The 27,730-nt window shown below is 45.6% G+C and overlaps 2 protein-coding genes across 7 annotated transcripts in view; one reads left to right on the top strand and one right to left on the bottom strand.

Annotated features, from left to right (window-relative positions):
* Positions 1 to 4,548, bottom strand: part of LOC309517077 (uncharacterized protein C7orf57) — a 19,089-nt gene extending 14,541 nt beyond the window's left edge. For 2 of the 5 annotated variants that reach the window (XM_082196123.1, XM_082196122.1), the window contains exons 1-4: positions 2,517 to 2,769; positions 1,481 to 1,678; positions 314 to 434; positions 1 to 157 (exon numbers count right to left, since the gene is read on the bottom strand). In XM_082196123.1, the coding sequence (XP_082052249.1) occupies positions 1 to 157; positions 314 to 434; positions 1,481 to 1,678; positions 2,517 to 2,760 (720 nt within the window). In that variant the 5' untranslated portion in view covers positions 2,761 to 2,769. Of the gene's footprint in view, positions 158 to 313; positions 435 to 1,480; positions 1,679 to 2,516; positions 2,770 to 3,526; positions 3,584 to 3,719; positions 3,764 to 4,005; positions 4,058 to 4,468 lie in introns of those variants that run through there. The other 3 variants (XM_082196126.1, XM_082196125.1, XM_082196124.1) reach the window with 3 other exon arrangements.
* On the top strand, positions 4,181 to 27,678 carry SUN3 (Sad1 and UNC84 domain containing 3). 2 transcript variants are annotated; one of them, XM_082196118.1, is made up of 13 exons: positions 4,181 to 4,312; positions 7,533 to 7,673; positions 8,780 to 8,877; positions 9,864 to 9,954; positions 12,637 to 12,692; positions 14,753 to 14,841; positions 23,100 to 23,128; positions 23,798 to 23,969; positions 24,415 to 24,499; positions 24,824 to 24,939; positions 26,382 to 26,549; positions 27,082 to 27,174; positions 27,440 to 27,678. In XM_082196118.1, exons 2-13 carry the CDS (start codon positions 7,558 to 7,560, stop codon positions 27,554 to 27,556), a joined length of 1,230 nt encoding a protein of 409 aa, XP_082052244.1. In that variant the 5' UTR covers positions 4,181 to 4,312; positions 7,533 to 7,557; the 3' UTR covers positions 27,557 to 27,678. The 2 variants fall into 2 exon arrangements, with proteins under 2 accessions (XP_082052244.1, XP_082052245.1); XM_082196119.1 differs by having other exon boundaries at positions 4,185 to 4,302; positions 7,531 to 7,673.
* Positions 27,679 to 27,730: the final 52 nt, after the last annotated feature.

Raw genomic sequence — 27,730 nt, forward strand, 5'->3', positions numbered from 1 at the left:
CTCTCTTTTCTCTTTGTTCTCTTTGTCTTCAGCATCTCTTTGCCAAACACTTTTCATATCAAAATCAAAAGGCCCTCTTTTAGGCTCATAGCTGGCAGGTTGATCAGCCTTAAACTCCTCGTGGATCATGTAGTCTGGCATAGCTGAAACTCGAGGCCTGCGGAAAACAGTTTTACCGTTTACTGTGAAGTATTTTGTTATGAAAGGTTCCAGGTGCTTCCAAATGCTGTGACATTTTCTTCCTTTCAACATTCTTCAACTCCACTCTTCCTCAGTCACCCAAAAGAGATTAGCATGAAGACAGAATACTTACTTAGACTCATCAGCTGCTGCTGCTGCTGCTGCTGGTTTCCCATGATGTGTATACCACTCAGGTGCACCATAAGACCCCAGAGACACTTTCCGTGGGGTAGGTGTAAAATGTCTCAACAAGTCTTAAGTGAAGGAGACAAAGTTATTTAAGTTTTGTTTTTTTAAGCAAGTAGATAACTAGTTTTCTGGACATTCTTAAAACAAGAGGGCAATATAAAAAATGCTTCATTCTATCCCTCCCCATGAGATTAAGGGGCAAACTATACTAGGTGACATAGACCTACGACAGGATCTCCTGGTGCTGGCCCTGCCACTAGTATGCAGCCTGCAATCACATTTCCCTGAGGGAATGTGGCCCTTGGCCCTGAGAAGGTCATCCACTGCTGCTCTAACCAGTGTGCCTTCCCAACAAATGTTTCAAGCATGATTTTTTTTTAAGTAGACGGGGAAACTTATTTTCTCTCTCACACACACACACACTCATGCACCATGGCTCACACACAAATCTGCCTGCCTTCCCCAATTCCCTACACTACAAAAAAGAATACTGAAAATATCCAAATAGAGGCAGAAAAGGAGGGAAGGGAAACAGATCAAATGATTTCATTTTTTTTTTCCATTTGAATTCAAGAGAAACAATCATTTGTCAGAAGATCTCTACTTACTAACAGAGCAAACCAATATACAGAAATAAAAACACAAAAGCAACTGCATTTATGCCTGGATTAACTCCCCTCCATGCTGATTTACAAATAAAATTGTTCCCTGAGGCTGTTCCTTATCTGGGAAAAAATGTGCACGTTTCCTCTGATAGCTGCTTTCAGGTAAGGTGATGCATTTACAGCTTGATTCAATGCACTTTTACTCTGAAGTAAGCCCACTGATTTGAATTGGCCTTACCCAAAGGTAAATGTGCAATTTTTAGTTAAGTATGAATTCAACCAAGATTGCCACAAAAGGTTACAGAATACTGCTAAAATTGTGGGTTCTTTCAAAACAAAAGAACCTGCATTTCTGCAACATCACAGCTTTCAGGATGGCATGGAACATCCATATTTTGTGTTTTTTATCCTCCCCAATGTCCCCAAATTTCTTATAGCACTTTCCAGACCATTTATATGTACAAGCCTCCTGAAATTGCCATAAGATTCATATGAATTTTAACTACCAGGTCGGCCTCCTTGTTTTGCCAGCTTTACATATTCCGAGTCAGTGTCTTTAATCCACTTCCTTCGCCCCCCAAATGTAATCTCACTGTGAGGATCTCCAAAATCACCGAGACCTGGGATCTGGGATGTTGGCTGCTGTTGAGCTTCAGAATTAACCGGCTCCTCTGATCGCTTGAGTGGCACGTGATAGTACCAATCTGCATTAACAAGCAAAAAGATGAATATCACATTTTGAGATTTGTATTATATTAAGTGGTATAAACTTAATTTGATTTTGTTCTGTGAACCACCCTGAGACCTCCAGGTATAGATAGGGCAGTATATATATATATTCAATAAGTAATAATTATAATTATTATAGAAAACAATGAAAAACAGGAAAACTATTCCATTTTTTGTTTTTTTAAAAGCATTTATAAAGAATAACTTATATAACTTCTACTCCCCATTACTACAAAAATCAATGACCTAATATAACACAATTAAAAGCTTGGCTGCCTCTCCTGGTACTGTTCATCAGTTAGAAAGATCAAGGGCATTTCAATGCCAAGTCAGATAGAAATGTCTCTACATCAGGATAGCCCAACCTGCAGCCCAATGGCCACACATACCCCCCCAAGCTCTTTCTGTGAACCCCGCAAGGTGCTTGGCTGCTGCTGTAACCCTCCTGGCTTTCTCCTTTAGCTCTACACTGTTCCTCATTAATCCAAAAGGCATCATTTACTGCCGCTTTCCTGGTCTTCTTTTCCAGTGTGGCCAGAGAGCCAGTGTGGTGTAGTGGTTAAGAGCGGTAGTCTCGTAATCTGGGGAACCGGGTTCGCGTCTCCACTCCTCCACCTGCAGCTGCTGGGTGACCTTGGGCCAGTCACACTTCTCTGAAGTCTCTCAGCCCCACTCACCCCACAGAGTGTTTGTTGTGGGGGAGGAAGGGAAAGGAGAATGTTAGCCGCTTTGAGACTCCTTAAAGGGAGTGAAAGGCGGGATATCAAATCCAAACTCTTCTTCTTCTTCCTGCCCTTTACTGCAAAAACACACCAGTCAAATTGTTTCTTCTTGACTCCAAGCAGCTCCATGACTGCTTCTGTTGGTCCTCTTTTAGTCTTCTCCTCCAAACTAGAATCTTGGTCAATTTTTCCCTCCTGGACACAACAACAAGTGTGCACAAGAATGTGTATGTGTGCAAGCGTAGGAGCCAACTCCTAGGGGTCAAGGCCCCTTCGGCCCACCAATAAAATATTTGAGGGGGCAACCACCCCCCAAAGTTGATGGGCATTGCCATTCAAATGGTGTGTGCACACCACATTTATGTGGGCCGTGGCTTACCTGGGCTCCCCCAGTATTTTATTCAAGTTGGCACCCCTGCATGGAAGAGAAAATAGGAGCTTTTCTCCTGGTTGCCTGCCTCCCCTTTTATTTTTAAATTGCCAATCATGTAAAGCTGAATGCACACAAGTTAAATGTGCATAAGTAGCGAGCTTACTGTACAAAATGAAGATGTCTAAACACTGTAAACACCACAGGATCTAGTTCTGAGAAAGGTATTACATAGTCCCGAACTAAAGTTTAAAAATGCACAAAGATGGAAAGATGCAGCCCTACCTACTATGGGGAAATGGTTGGTAAAATTATTCGACTTAGCTGAGATGGCAAAGTTAATGTGATTAATTAAATAAAAACCACTTACATTTATTAAGGATTGGAAACTTCTTATGGACTTAATTGTGTGAAACAGAAAATGAACTTGTAATAGCTGGATTTTAAGACTGAAAAAGTATTGGCGTATAGAAAACAGAATAGTTGGATGTCCTGAGCCTCGAGTTGAGGGCTGGCGGGACGGCAGGGGCTGCCTTGGCAGGTCCTGTTGCCAAGACCACCATTTTCTGCACCTGCCTCTTGCCTTTATTTTGCACTGAAGACACTGATCCACAGTCATGATTCTTTGCTCCTATCAAATTCAAATGTAAGCTATTTTCACTAAAATAAAAAGAGCGCAGTTTTGAAACGCTTTACATGAGAAATATCACATTTATAAAGTGTGTACTTGCCACATGGTGCGTATCGATTTGGGGGTCCGCGGGGCTCTTTATTTGTATTCCTCATACCTGCACAAGGGGGAGAACAGGGGGTGTTTTCAAAAGGAAGCCTTTGGCCAAATCCCCGCCAAAGAAGTCAGGCGAGCCGGCCGAGCCTCCCCCATTTCTGAACCCGAGAGGCTTTTGCGCCAACTTTCCCGCCCACCTCGCAGCATCCTGAGCCAAGTGCACCACAGCGTCGCTGCAGAGACGGAGCCCCTTCCGACTCGGGCCCCTTCTGAATCCCCGGGTCCGCCGACCCGATTCCCCGCCGACCCTCCCGAGGGAGACGCCGCCCGCCCCGAGCCAGCCGGGCAGGCTCCTCCGACGGCCGCGGTTAAGGCTGCCGGGGGAGCCGCTCCGAAGGCTTAGCTGAGACCCTCCGGCTGGAGACCCTCCGCGAGAGGAGGAGGAGGAGGAGGACCCTTTCCTCCCTGGCCGCCCTCTCTCGCCTGGTTCCGGGCGAAGCCGAGGGAGCTCGCCCCGGGGGAAGACACCCTCCGCCGCCGCCGAGTTCGAAGTGGGACGGGAGGCCGCCGCCGCGAGAGCGACCCAGAGGAGGAGGAGGAGGAGGCCGCAAACAATCCCGTCGCCCGGCAACGGCGGCTTCGCGCGCCCCGGGAGCGGGAGGCCGAGCGGGGGAGGGAGGCGAGGCGGCCGGGAGAGGGAGCGAGCGGGCGAGCGAGGGGGTCTCGCCGGCGCCCCACTGCGCCCCACGGAGGGCGACCCCAGCGGCAGGGGGCTTCCTCAGCCGGCAAGGTGAGCCGCCCGCCCGCCTCAAAGCGGGTTACGAAAGGGCGAAGCAGCCCTGGAGTCGAGGAGGACTCGCGAGAGAAGTTCCAGCCCTGAGGCAGATGGAAATCGCCTCAGCTCCCTCGGCCTCTGAGGCGGCTTGTGGGAACAGGAACGCGTTACCCCGAGGGTGTGCCTGGATTCACACGCGCACACTCGTGTGTGTCCCCAGATACACGCTGCCGCCGAGAGGCTTGATCTTGTCCCCACGAGAAGCTCAGCTTGGCTGGCCCTGGGCTGCCCGGGCCTCGGCCGCCTCCGTGCAGGCCCAGCCCTGGGGCCCGAGCGCGGGCTGGGCGGCGGGGCGGCTGCATCTCCATAAGATCAACCAGGACCAGGTCTGGTTTCCTTAAATATATCTACTGGTCTCTTTGAGGCTTTTTTGCGTCCCCTCTTTTTGGTTCTGTACAAATCCTTTCAAGGAGTTTGGATATGTAAAACTTCAACAGGATTCCTTTAAGTTTACTTTTGTTTGATTACTTGTTTCAGGAAATTATACTTTTGTTGTAATTTTAGGTCCAGATTAAGGTGAAGAAATGCTTTTCGCGAGTCTAAATTCAAGCAGAAAGTGCCCCTCCAATAATAGCAATAATATTGGTTGCCCTGGCCACTTTCTCTCCCTCCCTGAAAGTGAGGGGGGTGACCTATAGCAATGTACAGCTCTCTGGTCCTTCACCCCTCCATTTACTAACTAGCATAGATATACAGGGGTAGATTTGACTACAAAAACTGCCACAGAAGAGATAAGGTTTATTTACACATAAGCGGTACCTTGGTTTAAGAACAGCTTAGTTTATGAACAACTTGGATTAAGAACGCCGCAAACCCTGAAGTAGGTGTTTTGGTTTGTGAACTTTGCATTGGAAGCAGAACATGTTTCACTTCCTGCTGAGTGTAAATTGGGCCCCCCGCTGCTATGGGAAAGCACGCCTTGGTTTAAGAACGGACTTCCGGAACGGATTAAGTTCATAAACCGAGGGACCACTGTATATACAACTTGAGCCTACAATGGGTTCAAAGCATTAACACCTCAGAAGGTCTTGCTTCTTCCCTTAATCACAGCCTTGGGTTGAAGCCAAAAGAAGGCATGGATCTGACCCCCAACTTCTGCCTGCAAGCCCAGCTCTCTCACACCCCACTCTGCCTCTTGTCCTTCTTGTCACCTGCCAAGTGAGGGAGAGGAACCCACCCATTTGCTCTCCAGCACAAAGCCCCTTCCTTTGTTATACTAACGACCGTGCTCAGGCCCCAAGAAGCTGGCCTGGCTACCCCAGAAATTAGAAGGGACTCGGGCATCATCAGGACCATAGCAGTTTCAAAGATAATGCCTAAATAATATGTTTGACATGTTTTTCATTCACGCTGATATAAGTAAAAAAACCTCCTTTTCCCTTGGGGTACCCAAGAGCCCATATAGAGACCTCTTTATAGGTTCCCTATTGGTAGGAGAAAATAACAGAGGCCAACCAGAGAATATTGAGAAGTAAGGCAGCTAGTAAGCCTGATCTTTATTAAAGCTGTTGCAACAGGGTGCTCCCCACACACACACGGGGGGGGGGGGCACAAGCGTGCAAGCCCTTATATAGACTTTTTAAATTGCCCACCTTCAAACTCTAGACCACCCCCAGAAACATCATACATACATCACAGAAGGGGTGGTCTAAAACAGAATCCTGAGTGTGTTGTTTATCTCCTGTCTGGCAAGTTACCTGATTGCATTATCTGGGTTTTGGCCACTCTTTTGTTATTAAAGTAAAAGTAAAGGTACCCCTGACCGTTAGGTCCAGTCACGGACGACTCTGGGGTTGTGGCGCTCATCTCGCTTTATAGGCCGAGGGAGCCGGCATTTGTCCACCGACAGTTTTTCTGGGTCATGTGGCCAGCATGTCTAAGCTGCTTCTGGTGAACCAGAGCAGCGCTGTTTACCTTCCCGCCTGGAGTGGTACCTATTTATCTACTTGCACTTGACGTGCTTTTGAACTGCTAGGTTGGCAGGAGCAGGGACCGAACAACAGGAGCTCACCCCGTCGCGGGGATTCGAACTGCTGACCTTCTGATTGACAAGCCCTAGAACCTGGGTCACAGGCTCACACCTTGTTTATATCTTGAATGTGCCCTTAAGACAAGATTTTTGAGGACAGGATTTGTGAGGAAAGAGACAATGGGGAGGTTTTCCACTTTGACGTTGCAGAGAAATATTTGAGGTCAATTTATTCAGGACCTTTTCTGTGGTGTTTCAGACATGTGGTTTATATATACAGTTATGAACATTTCACCCACATTTAAAATGGCACATTGTTAGCTATTTTAGGTCAGTATACGCTGCAATTAGGGACGCGGGTGGCGCTGTGGTCTAAACCACAAAGCCTAGGGCTTGCCGATCAGAAGGTCAGCGGTTCATATGCCACAACAGCAGCAAGAATACTTATTGCAAAACATTGGAAGACACAAGATCTACCCACTCTGGAAGAATGGCAGATGAAGGTGATGGACTACATGGAATTGGCGGAAATGAGTGGCAGAATCCGAGACCAGGGTGAAGTCGGTGGAAGAAGATTGGAAGAAATTTAAAGACTATTTACAGAAATATTGTAAAATTAATGAATGTTAGAATGATGTTAGAATGAAATTAAGTGGTTCTTGCAGCAATGCCATAAAGGTGTATGAAAAAATGGCCGGTTAATAGGTGAGAATCTAAAGCTATGAAACATTAGGTTAAAGGACTAAGACAAAAACAAAGAGGGAAAGGAATTGCTGAAGTAACCAATTGAACTGGAATACAAAAAAGGGAGGTGAGAGGTGGTCAGGGAAGCAAGGAAATGAAATGTATTTTGTATGTTTTTTTTTCCTTTTCTATATTTTCCCTTGTCTCTTTTATTTTTAACTATGTAATTTTTTGTTTCTGAAATTTTAATAAATATCATTTAAAAAAAACAACAGAAGGTCAGCAGTTCAAACCCCCGTGACGGTGTTTCCGTGTGCTGCTCTGGTTCGCCAGAAGCGGCTTAGTCATGCTGGCCACATGACCCGGAAGCTGTACGCCGGCTCCCTTGGCCAGTAAAGCAAGATGAGCACTGCAACCTCAGAGTCGTCCACGACTAGACTTAACGGTCAGGGGTCCCTTTACCTTTACGCTGCAATTCTTTTTAGTTCCCTTTTATATATTTCCTTATTCATATTATTTTAGCATCAAGGAGTAAGCGCATAAAAATATGTACAGAATCCCAAAGAGCTCAGGGAGTATCTATTCAACAGAAGACTCTAATGAAGCAAACAATGGCTGTAACAATGACACCTCAGACTCTGACACCCAACAGCTTTTGGAGAGGTATGCATGATTTTGAATATTAACTAATTTATTTCAGTATTCAAGAAACATACAACATGACAGATGTGGTGAAATGTTCTCTCTTTATTCTTCCCAAATAGCTGTCCAGCTGTAGTAGCTTGGGGCTGGGGACTGCATGGGACAGACATTACTTTGTATGTCATGTTATTTAAGGATATTAAATCTATTACATGTATTTACTTACATATATTTAATTAAATATTTTAAATAACATTAACTATAACACAAACACTTGTAATTTACAATGTGGAAATTTAATTCAGTGTGTGGCTTTCATGTTCTTGTGCCTGAGAGGTTGCACCACCCTGCTATAGATAGTGGATAAAAAACTTGTTTTCCTTTCTAATGATTTATTTATATTTCTTATAATGTCTGTGTTAGCATCCAAGATGCCACGAAACAATGTAGAAATATCAAAAGCAATACATAGGTAAAGACAGGTAAAATTAGTCCAATAAAACAGAACCGCCTCATAATTTAGAAGCTGGGGTCATTCATTGAAGCTCATTCAGGTTCAGGACAGACAAAAATTGTGACCTGTAGATTAAATGGATTTTAAAAAGAACGAAATAAGCTTAGCCTTTCAGGGATGTACCAGCCATAGCAGCTAAATTAATCTGTGTGTATAGAAGCAGTATATTCTGAACAGCAGATGCTGAAGATGAACATCACCTTCATGCCCTGCTTAGGTTCTTCCAGAAGCATCAGAACACAAGACTTTTGGTCAAATCCACCTGGTCATTTCTTGAGCTCTAGTCTCAGTCAGTTTTATTGCACATAGCCAAAGGCTGCCGCAATGTACACAGAATTATTTTACAATTAAAAGAAAATATACTGAATTGGTAAAAAAAGACTTAAAACATTTGTATTATTAAAACATTAGGTGCTCTAAACAAAGCTATAAAAGTACCCCAATGTACAAATAAAAACATTAAACAATAAAATTCATAAGCTAAAATCATCACATGGTCACTAATGTTAAAAACAGTATCAATTAATACAGTGTGCAGTTTATACTCAGAGTTTGGTGACAAAGATAGACCCAAAGGGGCTTCTTGAGCTCTAACACTTTTTTCATTTTGTAGTTTGTCCCAAGGGAAAAAATCACCTTGCAGCTGCACCAACAGCCACCCTCTCTTCTCTCATAAGGGGAAAAATGTTCAGTGTCCATGCCCACCCAAGAGTAAGTTCAGTTGTAGTTATTACTCACTTATAAGGGGGCTTTTGCATTTTTTATGGTTTGTGAACCAACATGTTGACAAGATTTCCTTCACTATTTCACATCCTTCAGTCCTATGTAACAAACAAAAAATACCAAAGCATAGTAAGAGAAAAATGATTCAAAATGGTCAGGTTGACTAAATTAAAGTAGTTTGCCCCTTGAAACAGTGTTCCTTTTTGCTCTTATCCTTTTATTTCGAAATAATATTTTTGGAAGCTCAAGAGCTCATTTTGTGACTCTGTTCTAAAGTCATATTGGGTCACTACAATTACATATTTTCTTGTTTTATCCAAATTTACTGCCTATTTTCATAATGCTATGGGTTTGCAGCATTTCTGTGGGGGAGTTGGTTGACATAAACTTTCATATTTTTTTTGGTGTCTAAAGAGTTTAATCTTGGGTTTTGTTTTGTTTTTCAAATCTTGATTAATGAGGCTAATAAACCTTAGTTCAAACAGCTTGTCAATACATAGCATGATTGAAAATGGAGAACATTTCTTTTGAAATAATTGCATTGAGGTTACATACTGAAGAATGGATCTGTGTTGGATAAGGACAATAAATACAATTAGAATTTCGCAGAAATAAGAGATTCTTCAGCTGTGGGAAAATTACATTTCTCATGCTTGGCTCCGGTTATAGGTTAGCTTTGCTATATCTTTTCAATTTATAAAAAACAAATTGTAAAGTATGTTCCAGTAATTTTCATTAGTATGTCTGTAATATAAGGTGTGATCTCCTGAAAGTTAAGCACATTCAATTCCTATTGATTTCAATATACCCCCTCCCCATTTTCCTGGAAAACTGCCAGCAATTATGGTCTTAACAAATTAACTGCATCTGCTGGATAAATATGACCAATACAGCAATTGCATAGCATGAGCTTTCTAAAGTCATTCTAATGATGTGTTGCATTGTTTAATTGTCCTCTTGTGTGTATTTTCCAGAAAGTTTCACTAGACTCATCTGTAATTTGATAGGGCTGAGCCTAATAACTCCATTTTGCTTAGTGAAAAGAGTCTGCATCACTTTATCAAGGTAAATATGAGGGGCGGGAATGTTTTCTGAATAACAAACTGAAAAAAGGCTGCAATCCTAACCCCATTTTCCCAGGAGTAAGCCCCACTGAATTTAATACGACTTATTTCTAATGGTTAGAATTGCACTGTAACACAATACTTTCCCATGTTTTTAAGCAAGACCCACAAGTAAACCTACTCATCCTTTCAAGACCCACTAGTAATCTAACTCTACTTCCTTCACACCTGGGCCAGCACAGATGCTGCCTCTGCTCCCGCCCGCTGTCTGAGATGACTGGAGATCGCCCAGTGAAGAATACACATCCCTTATTGTGCGGACCACCCAGGAACATTTAGGGACCCACATTGTGAGGTGTATAACATAATAACTGGAGTAACAAATTATGGTACAGCCTACAGTCAAATTTGATGTGATGTTAACCATGTGGTCCCCCCACCCCTTTCATTACTACATTACATTACTGGAGATGCTTATCAGGATCAGGAGGGTTTCAGGAGCAGGAGAGGCTTCAACCCTTTTCCACAGTCGTGATCCATATTAGGGCCCCTACGGTTTCTGTTGCATTGGAAGGAAAAATCATGTTCTTTGTAACAAGTGGAATCCCTTCTGAGGCATGCAAAGTATTTTGCCATGTGTTAGCACCATGCCGCTGTGCCATTTTTGTACTTTGCAAGGTATTAATATTGGTGCTACATTGTACTGCACTGATGTACCAGTACAAAGGAGTAAGCAATACCTGGTTCCTCAGTTTGAGTCCTCCACCTGCACAGATATCCACAGGAACGAACAATGATGCATGCTTATTCTTATTTATTGAATTTATATACTGCCCTATATAAGGAGGTCTCATGGCAGTTCACAGAAAAGAGCAACATAAAAACCACAGTATATATAATCAAAATAAAAACAACAACCCAATAACACCCCCCCCGACACACACCAAAAAAGAACCACAATTTAAAAGAGCATCGGATGTCAATCAGATCAACCAAAGGCCTGGTTAAAAAGAAACGTTTTTGCCAGGCACCTCAAGGTGTACAATGAAAGCACCAAGTGAACTTCCCTGGGGAGAGTATTCCACAAATGGGGAGCCACTGCATAGAAGGCCTGTTTTTGTGTTGCCACCCTCCGGACCTCTTGAGGAGGAGGCACATGAAGTAGGGCCTCAGAAGATGATCTCAGGGTTCGGGTAGGTTCCTATGGAAACAGGCGGTCCTTGAGGTACTGTGGTCCTGAGCCATTTAAGGCTTTATAGGTCAAAACCAGCACTTTGAATTGGCCCAGAAACTAATTGGTAGCCAGTGCAGTTGGACCAGGATCGGTGTAAGATGCTCAAACCGTCTTGCTCTGGTGAGCAACCTGGCCACTGAATTCTGCACCAGCTGAAGTTTCCGAACCGTCTTCAGAGGCAGCCCTACTCATAACACATTTCAGTAATCTAACCTTGAGGTTACCAGAACATAGACAACAGTAGTTAGGCTATCCCTGTCCAGATAGGGGCATAGCTGGGCCACCAGCCGAAGCTGATGGAAGGCCACTGAGGCCACCTGAGCCTCGAGGATCCAGGAGGACCCCCAAGCTACGAACCTGCTCCTTCAGAGGAGGAGGCTGCTCTTCCAATGAGAGCAGGCGACCTCCAAGCCATCTGGTCTAGGGTGCCTCCGTCTTATCTGGATTGAGCTTCACTTTGTTGGCTCTCATTCAGTCCAGCACTTCCACTGCAGATGTAAAGGAGAAATAGAGCTGAGTGTCATCAGCATACTGCTGACAACGTACTCCAAACCTCCGGATAACCCCACCCAGCGGTTTCATGTAGAAGTTAAACAACACGGGGGACAGGATTGAGCCCTGCAGAACCCTACATTGAAGGTTCCACGGGGCTGAAAAGCATTCCCCAAGTAACACCCTCTGGGAACAACCATCCAAGTAGGACTGGAACCACCGCAAAGCGGTGCCAGCCACCCCTAGTTTGGAGAATTGCTCCAGATATATGCACTTGTGCAGGCCAATGAATGAAACAGGATTCATTCAAAACAAGGGAAATGTGTTCTGCCAATTTCTTCATGAGCTTTTCTAACACTTAATTGGAGTTGAGGCAGGCTTTAAAAGTAAAAGGGAACTTCTCCAGGTTGCACCCACTAACTCTTATTTCACTATCAAGCTAGATGCCTCTAAACTGTCACTATTTTGCAGGAGATTGAAGTGCATACCAGGAAATTTAGATATGAACAGTTAAAGCACTGTCTCCTGTCTCCACATGTTCACTTTTTTAAAAAGTAACAGGAAAGTGGTGAGGAAATACATTGACAAGCGTAGAATGAACAAATGATAAATGGAAATGTAAAAACGCCCCACCAGAAAATCAGAATGAATGTTCATTGTTGTATAACCTCCCTGCAAACAAATCAAAATGAAAGCTCAATAAAGACAGGATGAGTAAGATTTCTTCAAGCAAATCGGAGTGAATGCTTAAAAAATCTGGAGGAGCCATCTTATTGAAATTAGAACCAGATTATTGTACAGTATACCTGAAAGCAGTAAAGAGCATCAAGCCCATAATGGAACCAACAGTCTGGGCTTTCTGGGGTGTCTAAGTTGGAGTAGCTAACTTAGCTGTTTGTTCAAAGTTTTATATGACTAGAATGTAATGCTAGAATAATTCTCTTTGTTGTTTTGCAGGGCGAGCTCTGCTCAGAAAGTTGTGTCTTGGGTGACCCTGTTCCTACTGTTTTTTGGTGCGCTTCTTCCTATGGGGCTAAGTATACACTGAGTATGCACTGGTGTGCATTATGGCTAGCCATGTTTACAAGGACATAAGATTCACATAATTCAGTGGAACTTACTGTACTAGCCGATGCTGGACGTGGATGGCACTGTGGTCTAAACCACTGAGTCTCTTGGGCTTGCCGATCGGAAGGTTGGTGGTTCCAATCCCCGTGATGGAGTGAGTTCCCGTTGCTCTGGCCTAGCTTTTGCCAACCTAGCAGTTCGAAAGCATGCCAGTACAAGTAGATAAATAGGTATCGCAGTGGCGGGAAGGTAAATGGCATTTCCATGTGCTCTGGGTTCCATCACAGTATTCCGTTGTGCCAGAAATGATTTAGTCCTGCTGGCCACATGACCTGGAAAGCTGTCTGGACAAACGCCAGCTCCCTCAGACTGAAAGCGAGATGAGCACCACAACCCCATAGTCGCCTTTGACTGGACTTAACCATCCTGGGGTCCTTCACCTTTACCTTTCACTAGCCTATGCACGTCTGTTCGCAAGTAACTCCCAGTGGGGCTTACTCACTATGAAGTGTGTTTAGGATTGCAGTTTTGTCAGCATGCTGAGGATAGTAACCTTAAATTGTTGGGCACACAGAGGACTGTGGTTACCTGTCCTTCTATGTACTAGCTATTACTCATGTGATTTAATAACATGTTTTATAGAGCAGGGAATGGAAAGTTGGAGTTACTGTGAAGTGTCTTTCTGGTCAGCATAAAATGGCACATACATGAATGAATTAACTCATCTTCTAGAGGCAGGCTAATTTTTTAAAAAAATTAAAAAATGCTAAGACCAGCCAGAATGGGAGGTGACCTTCTTGTAACCGCCAGATATGAGCAAAGCTGCTAGCGGCAGGTAGAGGACAGCAGAGCCCTGTCTGACCTTTCCAGAGTACTGTGCAAATGCAGATTGAGAGAAGCTGCCCCCTAATCCTAGGTTTGACCTAGGTGGCGTGCATACAAGGTGGAGCTGACAGGAACAGGGTGTAAACCAGTTTTCATCTGCTACTCCATGTGGGAGGAGAACCTAAGCCACAACCCACTGGAACATCTTTCTGCCGGAAGCTGCTTCTGCAGAAGCACATTTGTCCACTTAAGCGAAGGTGGGCAGGTGAGCCCAGGTGATTGCCCTGCATATAGATTCTAGCAGGGTGCAGGTGTGTAAAGCTGTGGTGGTGATTACACACACTAAGTGATATTGATGCCTGTTGGAGGACTCTGGGCTTTTGCCTGGTATGCAAGCATGATTCAGTCCCTGCCTGACCTGCTGATAGTGTCAAGGTACCTTCCTACTCAGGGACCCCTGTTTGAAGGAGGCAGACAAGGATTCTGATTTTCTTAAGGGCTCTGTGTAGGTCAGGTACACCCTGAGGCCCCGCCTGATGTCCAGTGTATGCCATTTCCTTCCCTCAAGGTGAATTGGGTGGAAAACAATTTGGGTGACATGATGGCCTTATTCTTATGAAAGAAAAAGTCTACTTTTGTTAAGAAGTTGAGTTATGGTGCAAGGCTACCCTGAGTAGCATGTGCAGATAGCAACTGGCTTAAGAACCCCCTGGCTACACAAAGGGATCTGAACTCTATTCTCCACAGTCCTGACCCAGGACTCAGTTTAGTTACCTTAACTCTGGTTTCTGCTAGTGCTGATGAGAGAGCCTTTGTTCTTGCCTGGCTTCTGCATTCTTAACCCCTGCACCAGCTCAAGTGTTTTACTTGGGAACACAATGTGTGAAATAAAAGAAGCAGATAAATCCACGTTATGGGTTAGCTAACCTACCCATGTAGCAGCGCTTTTTTCAGGAGGTACTCAGGGTATGCAGTACCAGCACCTCTTTTTGTTGTTGTTAAAAAATGTGACAATTACTGTAACAACTTCATGGTTAGTGCTGGCACCTATTTTTCTAGAAAAAAATCACAGCCATGTATGATGACATACTGAGATTGTTGCCATGTTTAATCTGCTGAGAAGGAATAGAATAATCAATCTTGTTAATACAAAGAGGGTTTTTATTACTATTATTAATAGGTGCTACCTACATGGGACTATTTGATGGAAATAAATTTCAGATTTTTGGAGAAGAATGGAGGGACTTCTCTATTTGTGATCTCATCCAGGTGATTTTTTGTTTTGCTTTGTTACAACAATCTTCCTAGGTAAAATTTGAGAAATTATAGAGCACAAATTATGTTTATGCATTATCTCAATTCAATTTGCAGCCAGAACAAATGCTGTCCTTGAAGGTTTCACAGATAGAATGTCTTATGATCTCTTTTGTTTTGAGAGTAGGATTACACCTTTTTCTAATCCTGCATCTGCTTCATAGAACCATAAAACTATAGAGTTGGAAGGGACCCCAAAGTTATCGAGTCCAACCCCCTGCTATGCAGAAATCTCAACTAAAGCATCTAGCATACCTAAGCCAGTGAAGCAGGGCTTTTTTTAAAGCCGGAGCTGACTAGAGCTCAACTCTGGCACCTCTCAGGTGGGTGCCATTGCCATTCTAAGAGAACAAGGGAACAGTTCGTGGTGAGCTCCAGCACCTCTTTCTTTCGAAAAATAGCACTGCAGTCAAGCTTTTTTTGACTTCATGCCAGGGTCAGTTTACCAGCTTATGTCAGTTTAAATGCATAAGAGCAGGGCCAGGAAAAAGGTGGCGACCCTAATTTTGGCAAAACCAAAGATTTCCAGCTTGGCTAATATTAGGGAGTCTCATCCTCAGAGCACCTTACCTTTGTGAGCATTCAGTGAGGCTTCCATTAGCTTTTTTGTGATCAGGTTTGTACTGGAAAGATCCCTGCACTAAAGGCAGATTATATGTCAGCTGCAGAACCTTCTGATTTTGAACTTTGAGGAAATGCCTTAGTAAGGGGGTGAATGCAATGAGGACTATCTCCACAGCAGTGTCATGCGGTCAATGGACTAGGGGGACTAGCCTAGTCCACTAAATGTTCCTGGTAAATTAGAGTATTAAAGTATTAAAGCCTTGTGCCTCCTTCCTAAAGCCCAGGAAACTTCTGCCCAGCTTAGGTAGGGAGTAGGGCTGGGCAATACCTGGTTTTCAACATTACGATATATAACCAGTTAAACATTGTGATATTTCAATATATCACGATATCTAAAATAAGACTGGAGCTATGTAGAGGTGAACATGGTCCTGGCAACTGCTATTACTTATGGGTCTAACTCTAAAACTGATAAAATTTTACTTAACATATTGTTACAACTGTTATGTTATAGTACTACTGTACCAATAATAGTACATTTTCTCTAAAATTAAAGCTGTGGAAGTAATTAGTAGCATAGATACCAAAGGTTCCCTAAAAAATTAATTACATTACTAAACAAGAAAAAAGCAAATTCAGTGTCACACTTTTAGATACTCAAATATCGAGTATTAGTTGAATGTATACATCACACAACACCAGTTATTTGATTGTTTGTTAATTTTCTTTTCTAAACGAGGCCAAAATAGAAAGAATGGAATGGATAAATTTTAACAGAACAAAATATAAACAAAATTTATATTTTTATTGTCAGGAAAATTTGCGTTTTTTTATAAACCAGGCCAAACCGGAAAGCATGGATAAAATTTTACAGAACTAAAACCATTAAACACAATTTATATTTTTTGCAAGGGAAATTTGCATTTTGGCGTTTTCTGGCAATAGAGATGCCCTTTGTATTTGAAGAACATTGCCAGCTGAGCTGAACACACTTTCAGATTGCACACTTGTTCTTGGAATAGCCATAAACTTTTTTGCAAGCTCCTTCAACATTGGGAGGTGGGGGGGGGACACCCAGAAGAGGCTCAAACGCAAAGCAGGGTGGGGCTTTTTTCTTTTACTCTGAAGCAACTTGCAAGCCAACAAGCATCTCAAGAGCGCATTTCCCTCCTGTTTACATCAGGGGAGGGGAGAGCTGAAGACTGGCAGAGTTAACCTGAGGCTGGCAGCGTAGGCTGGGTTAGTAAGAAACCTGTGGGCTGCTTCTTCCCCAAAGAAAGGCACACACAACAAACACTGGGTGTTTCCCCTGTTATGTACTGAGTTGAATAGGATCCAAACTGCAGCAGTCTGATTGGTCCTAGAACAATAGGATCCAAATTGCAGCAGTCTGATTAGTCCTAGAACAATAGGATTCAGAATGCAGCAGTCTGATTGGTCCTAGAACAATGCAGCAGTATGATTGGTTGGCAGGAACCACCCAATCCTGCTCCAGATAGAAGTGAATCCACAACCTGATTGGCTTACAGTAGAATTCCGGAATTAGCCAATCATGTGCAGCCCATTGTGTAAATAGTGTATATAAAGCAGATACTGTGAGGGGACTTTCATTCATTCCTCCTCACCACTATGAGCTGAATAAAGAGCATGAAATCACTTTGCGACTCCGAGTATATTTCACTGGCGACGAAGGTGGGATCCCGCTGAGCTGACTGCCACACACAGCACCGCAGCACCGCCACCTGCCGCACCGCTGCCTCGCACCGTGTATCCAGGCTTCAGCTCCGGGACACAAGGAACTCAGAATGGCAACCGACAGCAGCTTCTCACCGTTCAACCCAGCATCTGGAGACTGGGAAGCGTACGCCTCCCGTTTCACCTTCCTCCTAGAAGCCAAAGGGGTCACCGACGAAGAAGACGCCAAGAAGAGGGCGATATTCTTCAGCGTCTGCGGAGAGGAGACGTTTGAAATCGCCCGGGCTCTCCTTGCGCCTGAAGACGTCGCTACTGTTCCATACAAAACAATAATGGAACAGCTGAAGGGGCACTTTTCGCCGCAGCCCTCAGTGGTGGCTCGTCGAAATGCCTTCTACGCAAAGCGACAAGCCCCTGGGGAAACCATAACTGGGTTTGTGACCTCTCTCCGCCAAGCCGCCCGGTTCTGCAACTTCTCAGAGCTGGAGAACATGCTTCGTGACCGCCTCGTCGGTGGCCTGAAGGATGAGAAGCTGCAACGACGCCTCTACGCTAAGAAGGACCTAACGTTCCAGGTCGCTCTGGAGGAGGCCCTGGCAACGGAAGCTGCCGAGAGGTCGACGCAAGAGGCACGGCCGAGCCTTCCATCCCAACCGAGGGTCCACCATGAAGACCTCACCGACGACTCAGGATCCGACAGGGAGGAGGTGCACCGAGTACAGCAGCGCACTCAAGCAGCGCACAGACCACAGCTGCCTCGACGAGAAGGAGGAAACTGTGCAAGCTGCGGGGAGAGTCACGAGAGGAGGACCTGCCGTTTCCGCAACGCAGAGTGCAGGCAGTGCAGAAAATCGGGACACATCGCCCGGGTGTGTCGGGCTCGGCCCACCCGACACCAGGCATCAGATGACCAACCCAAGAGCCCCAGGTCCCGGGGCCCAACGCACCAAGGCAACTCGACGGAGCTCACAGACTGCCAGGTATACCAGTTGCCCCACCCCAACGTAGAGAAAATTTATGTAGAGGTACAGATAGAGGGGGCCCCATGCCGCATGGAGCTTGACACGGGTTCAACTCTATCCATAATCTCGGCAAAGACCTTAAGGAAACTGTGTCCTACTGGGGGTCCCAAACTCAGGCCGGCCCCATTCACCCTCCGGGACTTCCAGAAACGTAAGGTCCCCACAATGGGGGTGGGGAGCTTCAGGGTGCAATACCGAGGGCGGACGCGGCAACTAGACTTGCTTGTGGTCAAGGGCCCCTACATTAGCTTACTGGGATTGGCATGGTTTGGACCACTGGGGCTAGCTGTCACCGGGGTGAACCACACTAGCTTACAAGTGGACGTGGACGCCATATGCAAGGAATTTCCAGGGGTTTTCGACGGGAAATTGGGACAGTATACGGGCCCCCCCATTGCGCTACAGCTTGACCCCGCAGTACGACCGGTCAGGCTCAAGGCCCGCCGGGTCCCGTTCGCCTTGAAACCCCGTATAGATGAGGAATTGGACCGACTCGTGGAGCAAGGAGTGCTGGAGCCGGTGCCTAATGCCCCCTGGGAAACTCCAATCGTCACACCCGTCAAGCCTAATGGTTCGGTCCGCATCTGCGCAGACTACAAATGTACCATAAACAAGGCCCTCACGGCCCACGCATACCCAGTGCCAGTGGTCAGCCATGTCCTTGCCACCCTGGCTGGGTCGAAAATTTTTGGCAAGCTGGACTTGGCCCAAGCATATCAACAGCTGCCAGTAGATGAGGCCACAGCAGAGGCACAGACGATTGTGACACACAGAGGAGCGTTCAGGGTAAAGCGGCTGCAATTCGGGGTCAGCGTGGCACCAGGCATATTCCAGAATTTAATGGACTCTCTCCTCAAAGGGATTCCTGGTGTCACCCCCTTCTTCGATGATGTGTTGATTGCCGGGCCCACACCAGAGGAGTTTGAGGACCGCCTCCGCACCGTTCTGCACCGTTTCCAGACGGCGGGTCTCAAGGTGAAGCGGGAAAAATGTCTACTAGGAGTGCCTCAGGTGGACTTTCTGGGATTTATGGTGGACGCAGAAGGGGTCCACCCGACTGGGGACAAGGTACGGGCCATTTGTGATGCTCCAGCGCCCAAGAGCAAGACTGAACTTCAGGCCTTCTTGGGACTATTGAACTTTTACCATTCCTTCCTTCCCCACAAGGCGGCGGTAGCGGAGCCCCTACACAGACTCCTGGACAAGCGGGCCCCTTGGGTGTGGGGCCAGCGCCAGGAGGCCGCATTCCAGGCAGTCAAGGACTTGCTTGTCTCAAACTCTGTCTTGGCACACTTCGACGAGAGGCTGCCGGTGGTGCTAGCATGCGACGCCTCACCCTATGGCATTGGCGCTGTCCTGGGGCACCAACTCTCGGATGGAAGAGAGGTACCGGTGGCGTACTTTTCCCAGACACTCAACGCAACCGAGCGGAACTACTCGCAAATTGACAAGGAGGGTCTGGCAATCGTGAAGGGAGTAAAAAAATTCCATGATTTCTTGTATGGGCGGCCCTTCACCGTGGTGACTGACCACAAGCCGTTGCTTGGCTTGTTTGCCCCCGAAAAGCAGACCCCCCAAGTGCTGTCTCCTCGGGTCCTCAGGTGGTCAATTTTCCTTGCCAGCTACCAGTATGCACTGATTCACCGACCTGGGAAGGCGATGGGCCATGCGGACGCCCTCAGCAGGCTACCACTGCCGGAAACAGGCCCTGACCCAGCACCTGCACAAGAGGTTATGAGCCTGGAGCTGCTTCCCGACCGCCCCATTCAGGCACAAGAAGTTGCACACCATTCCAAGAAAGATAGGGTCATCTCCCGGGTCCTGGACTGGGTGTGGAGGGGATGGTCCAGCAGCAGCCCCGGGCCAGAATTCGCCGGCTACACAACCCGCAAACATGAACTGTCGGCGCACAAGGGGTGCCTGTTATGGGGAAGCAGAGTCGTTGTTCCCCAGCCCCTCCGCAAAAGGGTCCTCACAGCCCTACACGAGACACATCCAGGGGTAGTAAGAATGAAGGCCCTTGCCAGGAGTTATGTGTGGTGGCCGGGGATCGATGGAGAGATAGAGGCCTGGGTCAAACACTGCCAGGCCTGCCAAGAATCCCGCCCAGATCCCCCAAGGGCCCCAGTCCAGTCCTGGGAGTCCGCCCGAGCACCATGGTCACGCCTGCATGTGGATTTCGCTGGCCCCTTTCAGGGGAAAACATTCTTCATAGTGGTGGACTCCTACACCAAATGGCTGGAAGTCGCACTGGTACCGTCCACTTCCACGTCCGCAGCCATCCGAGTACTACGCAGGCTGTTTGCAACCCACGGGCTCCCTGACACTCTCGTCTCAGACAACGGGACTGCATTTACGTCAGGAGAATTCCAAACCTTCACAGCACAGAACGCCATCCGCCACATCCGTTCGGCACCGTTCCACCCTGCCACCAATGGCCAAGCAGAACGCATGGTGCGGACCACCAAGGACACCCTTCGCCGCATGACGCAAGGGGACTGGGAGTACCGCCTTGCCACATTCCTTCTAGCACAGCACAGCACCCCCAGCTCAACAACCGGCCGGAGCCCCGCTGAACTACTAATGGGTCGGCGCCTTGCAATCAGATTGGACCGCCTTCACCCCGATAGAGCTCAGGATGAGGTAGTGGTGGGGGAAGGCAGGAACCCCCGGACCTTCGAGGCCCAGGACCCAGTGTACGCAAAGAATTTTGGGGCAGGCCCAGCATGGGTACCCGCCACAGTCACCAGGGTCACTGGCCCAGTGTCGTACGAGGTGCTAACGGATGGGGGGCAATGCTGGCGCCGCCACTGCGACCAGATACGGCGACGATTCCCGGGAGAAACCCAGGAGGAGAACATGTCAGAGGAGTCCCAAGGGAACAGCGGGGCAGTGAGGCCCATAGAGCAGGAGGGGCCAGCAGGAGAGGCAGAATCAGTAAATACAGAGAGGACCCGTGAGGCCGAAAGGACACCAGAACCAGAACCACGACTGAGCGAGCCGGTTGCACCAGACCAAACAACCCCATCACAGCCAGCATCCTTGGAACACGAGCCAGAACCGGGAGCCCGGACCAGGGAACACCCTAGGCCGCAACGCACACGTAGGCCGCCGGCATACCTTGAGGACTATGAATGCGACCTCCCGGGCAGGACTGGAACTTAGAGGGGAGGGGTGTTATGTACTGAGTTGAATAGGATCCAAACTGCAGCAGTCTGATTGGTCCTAGAACAATAGGATCCAAATTGCAGCAGTCTGATTAGTCCTAGAACAATAGGATTCAGAATGCAGCAGTCTGATTGGTCCTAGAACAATGCAGCAGTATGATTGGTTGGCAGGAACCACCCAATCCTGCTCCAGATAGAAGTGAATCCACAACCTGATTGGCTTACAGTAGAATTCCGGAATTAGCCAATCATGTGCAGCCCATTGTGTAAATAGTGTATATAAAGCAGATACTGTGAGGGGACTTTCATTCATTCCTCCTCACCACTATGAGCTGAATAAAGAGCATGAAATCACTTTGCGACTCCGAGTATATTTCATCCCCCCTTTTATTCTGAAGAAACATCCGAAAACACACACACACACAGAGAGAGAGAGAAGCAGGGAAGGCGAATTGGGGCTCATTCACAGAGCAAGGAAGGGAGAGAGAGCCTGAGCTCAAGCGGCCTGGGGCTCCCGCAGCCTCTGCGCAGCCCTGGCCTGGCTCGGAAGGAAGCATCGCTGGGGGAGTCCGGGAGACACCACCCCACCCCCAAGCAGGGCAGTTTTAACAAGAGGGCGGCTGCAGCTTACAGAAAACGAAGTGAGAACTGTTGGCTGGGTTAATGAAAAACGCCGTGCTTTTAGCCCGGCTGGTGGCTGCGCCCCCCCCACCCCGCCATCGGGAGGGGGGCAGACACACAGGCAGGTGGAGGGGGGGTGGCAGAAGAGGGCCAAATGCCAAAGGAAGGGGTAGTAAAAGGGCTCCCGGAGTCTGAAGCCAACCCCCAGCCTGGCGCCTTGAAGCAGGAGCCTGGCGGGAAGAAGTCGCTGGAGGCAGGGAAGAAGAGCTGACCGAGGTGGAGTTAGCACCCACAGGAAGAAGCATCGGCTTCCTGGTTTTTCCAGTATTGTGATTTTTTAATACCACAAAAAACACGATATGCGATAAATTGCAAGCACATTTTTTTAAAAAACGATTATCACAATTGGATGTAAAACCTGGTATCGGATGATATAGCACAGCCCTCCTGGGGAGGCGCGATGCTCCAACGAGGTCCAAGAGCCCTTCTGCATCCTGTCAGAGGCCTGGCGCCTCCTTCCCAAAGCCCATGAAGCTTCTGGCCAGCTTAGGGAAGGCGGTGCAAGGCTCAGGCACGCGTGCGATGTTGCCCCCCCCATCACCCTTGCAAGCTGGTGCCTCTGTGACCCTACAAAAAATTTCACTGCACACCACTGCTCTAAGGGCCAAACCAGATCAGCTAGATTAATTCAGTTAGCATATTGTTTAGTATGGCCCAGCATTTATTCCTGCACCAAGATTTTCTGGCATGGGCTACTTAGATCTGACCCTACCCCAAAGCCACTGGGTGTTTGGTCTTTGGCATCAGTGGCTGAATTATTTTAAAAAAAATTGGGGGGGGGGTAATTAAAAAATCCAATTTAAACATGTTTACTCAGAATAAGAGTTAGTTTGCTTATATTCCACTTAGAGCTACTTACCCCTCCAAAGGATTGTTTAACTTCACTTAACCTCAACAAAGCTACTGCATTACTTGCTTCAAGACCATTTGCTGGGACCCAAATGTTCATAGGAGATTGGTGTAATGAGAAGCATGACACTCTTATTTCCATTATTTTACTTTCTTGCCTTTGTGGAATGATCTCTTTGGTGTAAGCTTGTTTCTAATTAAACTTGCTTCTTCCCCCCCCCTTTTTTATATACAGGGTGAAACACAAGATCTGAGATCCCTAATGTAAGAACAAGTTTAAAATAATTTATGTAAATATTTGGCAAGTGCCTGTACCTTCCTTCCTTTTCCATCTGACACACCTTCCCCCTCTCTCCTGGCTCCCACCCAGGGCCTAAACAAACTCACAGCTCACCCACAAAAGTCTCACAAAGATTGTGAGACTGCCCTCAGGCTGCCCACAGCTGTGTCCCATTTAGTCAACTGCACTCCCCATACCAAGGTCTGAAGGGACTTGGTAAGAGGGTATAGTAATTATATTTTAATGGGGGGGGGGCTAACAACGAAAGAATGGCTGGTGCCGGTTTTAAAAACATGGGGCTAGCACATAGACAGCCCTAGTGGCAGAGTATTAAGCCCCATTGTTAGACAGATTAATGAAGCCTAGGAATATTAACTTTTTATTCCACTCAGCTGTATGAAGCAGCTGATTCCCCATTTCGGCCCCTTTTCAATGAAACAGACCACAGGCTGCAAGGTACCGGTAAGTTTAAAATGCTTTAGTTTCTAGGTCCCAGACATGCATCTTTGCTTATGCAAGAGCAATAACAGAATGCAGGTAACAATATTCTTAGAACTGCAGCAAAGCAGCCTCAGACACATGCACTCCAGAACATATATGCACAACTAAAGGAACAGTGCTTTGTATAACTTTCCTCCATTATTTCCCCCCAGCAAGGCAAATAACATCTTGGAAAGAAAAGCACTTGAAATTGCACCTCTGAAGGAGCAGGTGAATAAGTTACAATTGCGGCTTCATGATGTGAGATCTGGTATGAAGGACATTGCCCATCATGCTGTCAGTAATGTATTGGAAGGATATACTAGCAGAGGCATTACAAGATGGGTAAGATGAAGTAATGTGATTTGTAAACAACTGTCAGACTTTTGTATCTATTTTACTCTAATCAGGAACGACCAACCTACCTGACAACTGTACCATAAGTCGGATGCTAACACTATGCCACTCCATTGCACATACACACAACCTTTTGCCTTGTGATTTCTTGGCTTCCATCATGAAGCTGAAGAACAAGCAACATTCCAAGGGAGGGAGGCAAGAGTGTCTATAGTCAGGCGCAATAACAGAAATGCCAACGACAACTCTTTATTATCTGCACCTTCTAAGGTGCAGGCTGCCTGCCCCTGCCCCCCAATGAATAATTATAGTTTTTTGATTTCTGAAAAACTGCAGTCACAATTTAATATTATTCTTCAGGTTGCCCATTGTTTCTTTAAAGTTTTCCTATTGTGGTAATGATAAATGAATTATACCTCTTATCCATTGACAGAGTATTGAAAAGATGCTTAAAAAACTAATGGAAAAGCTGGATGAAGATGACGTCCAAATGCCTGACTATGCCCTCAAATCAGCAGGTATTAGAAACAGTTGTTAAACAAACTGGCCCATGGTATTTTGGACATTTTTTGTTATTCAAACACAGGAGTCTGTCAATATCACTGTGATCATTACGATGTTAGTTCTGGTAATCAGTTTCCACCAGTAAGATGCTGCAGTATTCTGCCCTTAAATTGGAAGGGCAAGGCCTGCTGACATTTTCCTGATTATTATTATTATGCATTACTAACAGACCGACTGGGGACATAGCCTAGACTCTCTGCATAGTCTTCTGTGACAAGCAATACTACTGTTGTGTGCTGAAATATCAGAAGTATTATTCTACAACTGTTTAATTTTAGGTGCCAACATTGTTCAGTCCAGAACTACTAGAAGCTACCGCCATGATGGAGGAAAATACTTCTGGATGTCCTTCGTTATGCTTCCTTTTGTGAGGTCTCCAGATGTAATTCTTGAGGTAGAAATCAACTTTCAAGAAAGTATTCATGTTTTCTTATTTTGGATATTTTCTTTCTGTTATGTACTGAAGTTCTCACCCTGGGCCAGCAGGGGGATACTGTAGATAGTTCAGGTCCACATATGCAAATAAGGAATTGAAAGTGACGTTCAGTGATTGGATAGTTACAGAAAGTTGTTACTGTTGCATTGTAGTGGAGCTCTATATAAGCAGGCTGGCTGAACCCTTCAGTTCAGTTCTGTTCTGGCCTGTGAATAAACAAGAGCTATTTGAAGAATCACTGTGTCGTCTGATATGTTCACCCACAACTTAACACTTTCTGCACTACTTTTTCCACTTATGTAACCATTTTATTCCTTTTCAGTATCTTCTGTCCAAAACCTTTGTCACTGCTTATGCCTGGCAGGCCAATGCTCTTGTAAAATCCTAAGGAGCGTTTCCTAAATTCTCTGGGATTTAGGAATGATTAATTTGAAAATTGCCTCGAGTCACAACTTTTTCAGGGTTCATCTTGCCTTTTAGTGTTCAAAACAGAATACTGTACAGTGTGAGCTATGCAATTTTGTAGACAAGGAGAATAATGAGTCATGAGTGCGACAGTAGGGAAGAAAAGGGACAATGGGAGCTATAAGATAAATGTCAGAGCATGAAGTCAAATAAAAGATTGATGGTAAAAGAAAATTAATGGTGGGGTGTTTTCTCTGGATATTTAATTTTTAAAGTCATGCACATATTGAACACATGTAAATGGGGGGTTCCATGTACTGCGGAACATTGGGGCAGTGTACAGCAACATAAAAATCCATTTAGAAGCAATATAGAATGACTCAAGCACCATTTAAAGAACTGTCTAGGCCTGCTGGTATAAAAAAAAGTATTCAAAAGACATTTGAAAGTCAAATGCAAGGAAGCCCAGTGAATTTCTGCTGCAGGAGTGTTCCACGGCATTGGGGCAGCGATGCTTAATGTCTGACTTTTGACTGTTTGCTGGCTTTTTCAACGGTGTTTCAAATATACATGATTTCACTTAAACACAGAGTGCCTTGGAACGTAACCTGAAGTACCATATTTTTTGCTCTATAAGACTCACTTTTTCCCTCCTAAAAAGTAAGGGGAAATGTGTGGGCGTCTTATGGAGCGAATGCAGGCTATCACAGAAGCCAGAACAGCAAGAGGGATTGCTGCTTTCACTGCGCAGCGATCCCTCTTGCTATTCTGGCTTCTGAGATTCAGATTTTTTTTTCTTGTTTTCCTGCTCCAAAAACTAGGTGCGTCTTGTGGTCTGGTGCGTCTTATGGAGCGAAAAATACGGTAAATTGCCTGTAATGTCAATTTTAACCACATGGACCAGTTTAAATTCATTTGCTTTGGCTGAATTATAGCACCTATAACCTTAGCCACATAATACATAACCCATTCAGAATTTCTCTGCTCTCTTGCAGCCCAATTACCACCCTGGAAACTGCTGGTCTTTCCCTGGGAATCAAGGTGAAGCTGTTGTCAGGCTAGCCAAGGAAATTATTCCAAAATCTGTTACAATAGAGCATATTTCTAAGAAGGTCTCCCCAACAGGAGAGATTTCTAGTGCTCCCAAAGACTTTGCCATTTATGTAAGTCTAATATTCCAGTTTTCAGATTTGAGTTAGGGAATGAGTTTTTCCAAGCAAATTATGAAATTATTATAACATGCAACTTGGATTTTTTCTCTTTAACATTTCTCTATAACATTTAAACAGTAGTATTTTTAATTATATTGATAACTTAAAGAAATTAGCTGAAATAATTTCCCAATGCTTTGAACATCTTATGTGCATGCAACTACAGTTTAGGGATCCTGAACATTCTTGTTAACCCATTAACAGCACAAGGATATGTATCAAAAGTAAATCCTAGATCTACTTACCTGGGCGTTGGTAGGCCTTACTTCTGAATAAACATGCTGTAAATGGTTTGTGCCAGTTATGGGGAACTTTTGGCCCGCCAGATGTTGCTGCTTTACAAATCACATCAGCCCTAGCAAGTGTGGCCAATATGTGGGCTGCTAGCTAGCATAGTTGTCATTGGAAACTGTGCATTTGTTTTCTGATCTAACATTTCTTGAGTGCTGATGATACTGAGTGCTTTTTACTGTCCCCCCTCAAGGGACTAAAAGAGGAAGAGGAGGAGCAGGGAACTTTCCTAGGCCAGTTTCTTTATGACACTGAAGGAGATTTAATCCAAACATTCCAACTGAAGGTATGTTGAATATGATGGGAAATCGCCACAAAATTCTATTAATGCAGTTGTTAGCTAGTTGGGTAATTAATGGCCCATGTGATCTGTGTGTCTTTGTGATCACCAATACTTGTGGGTAAAAGTCAGAAAAACAGAAGTCTGTTTCTGGAAGTCTGGCTATATGATTATCTTATATTTTATGTCAGGGAAAACTTAATTGATGGGTGATTTCATTCAGCTGCACCAATAGGGCAAGGATTAAAATGCTTACTTTCTTTACTTTCAGAATGAATCGTCTGAATCTATGAGTTATGTGAAACTGAAAGTGCTGAGCAATTGGGGCCACCCAAACTACACCTGCATTTATCGCTTCCGGGTGCATGGAAATCTGCAGTACATCTAGAGGCTCTGCGAAGGGAGCCCGCTGCTGGTGTAGAAATGAAGCCAAAGCCTCACAGGGCTGAGCTGAAGAGAATTTGCTGTGCTGCTTTTTCAGTTATAAAAGAAATGTGCAACAACAGTTAACAGCTTGTGGAAAGTTGCTTTATTTGTCCCTTTCATAACTGCATGGCTGAAT

This window comes from Podarcis vaucheri (genome assembly GCF_965113315.1).
Source record: "Podarcis vaucheri genome assembly, chromosome: 13".
Classification (NCBI taxonomy): Eukaryota; Metazoa; Chordata; class Lepidosauria; order Squamata; family Lacertidae; genus Podarcis; species Podarcis vaucheri.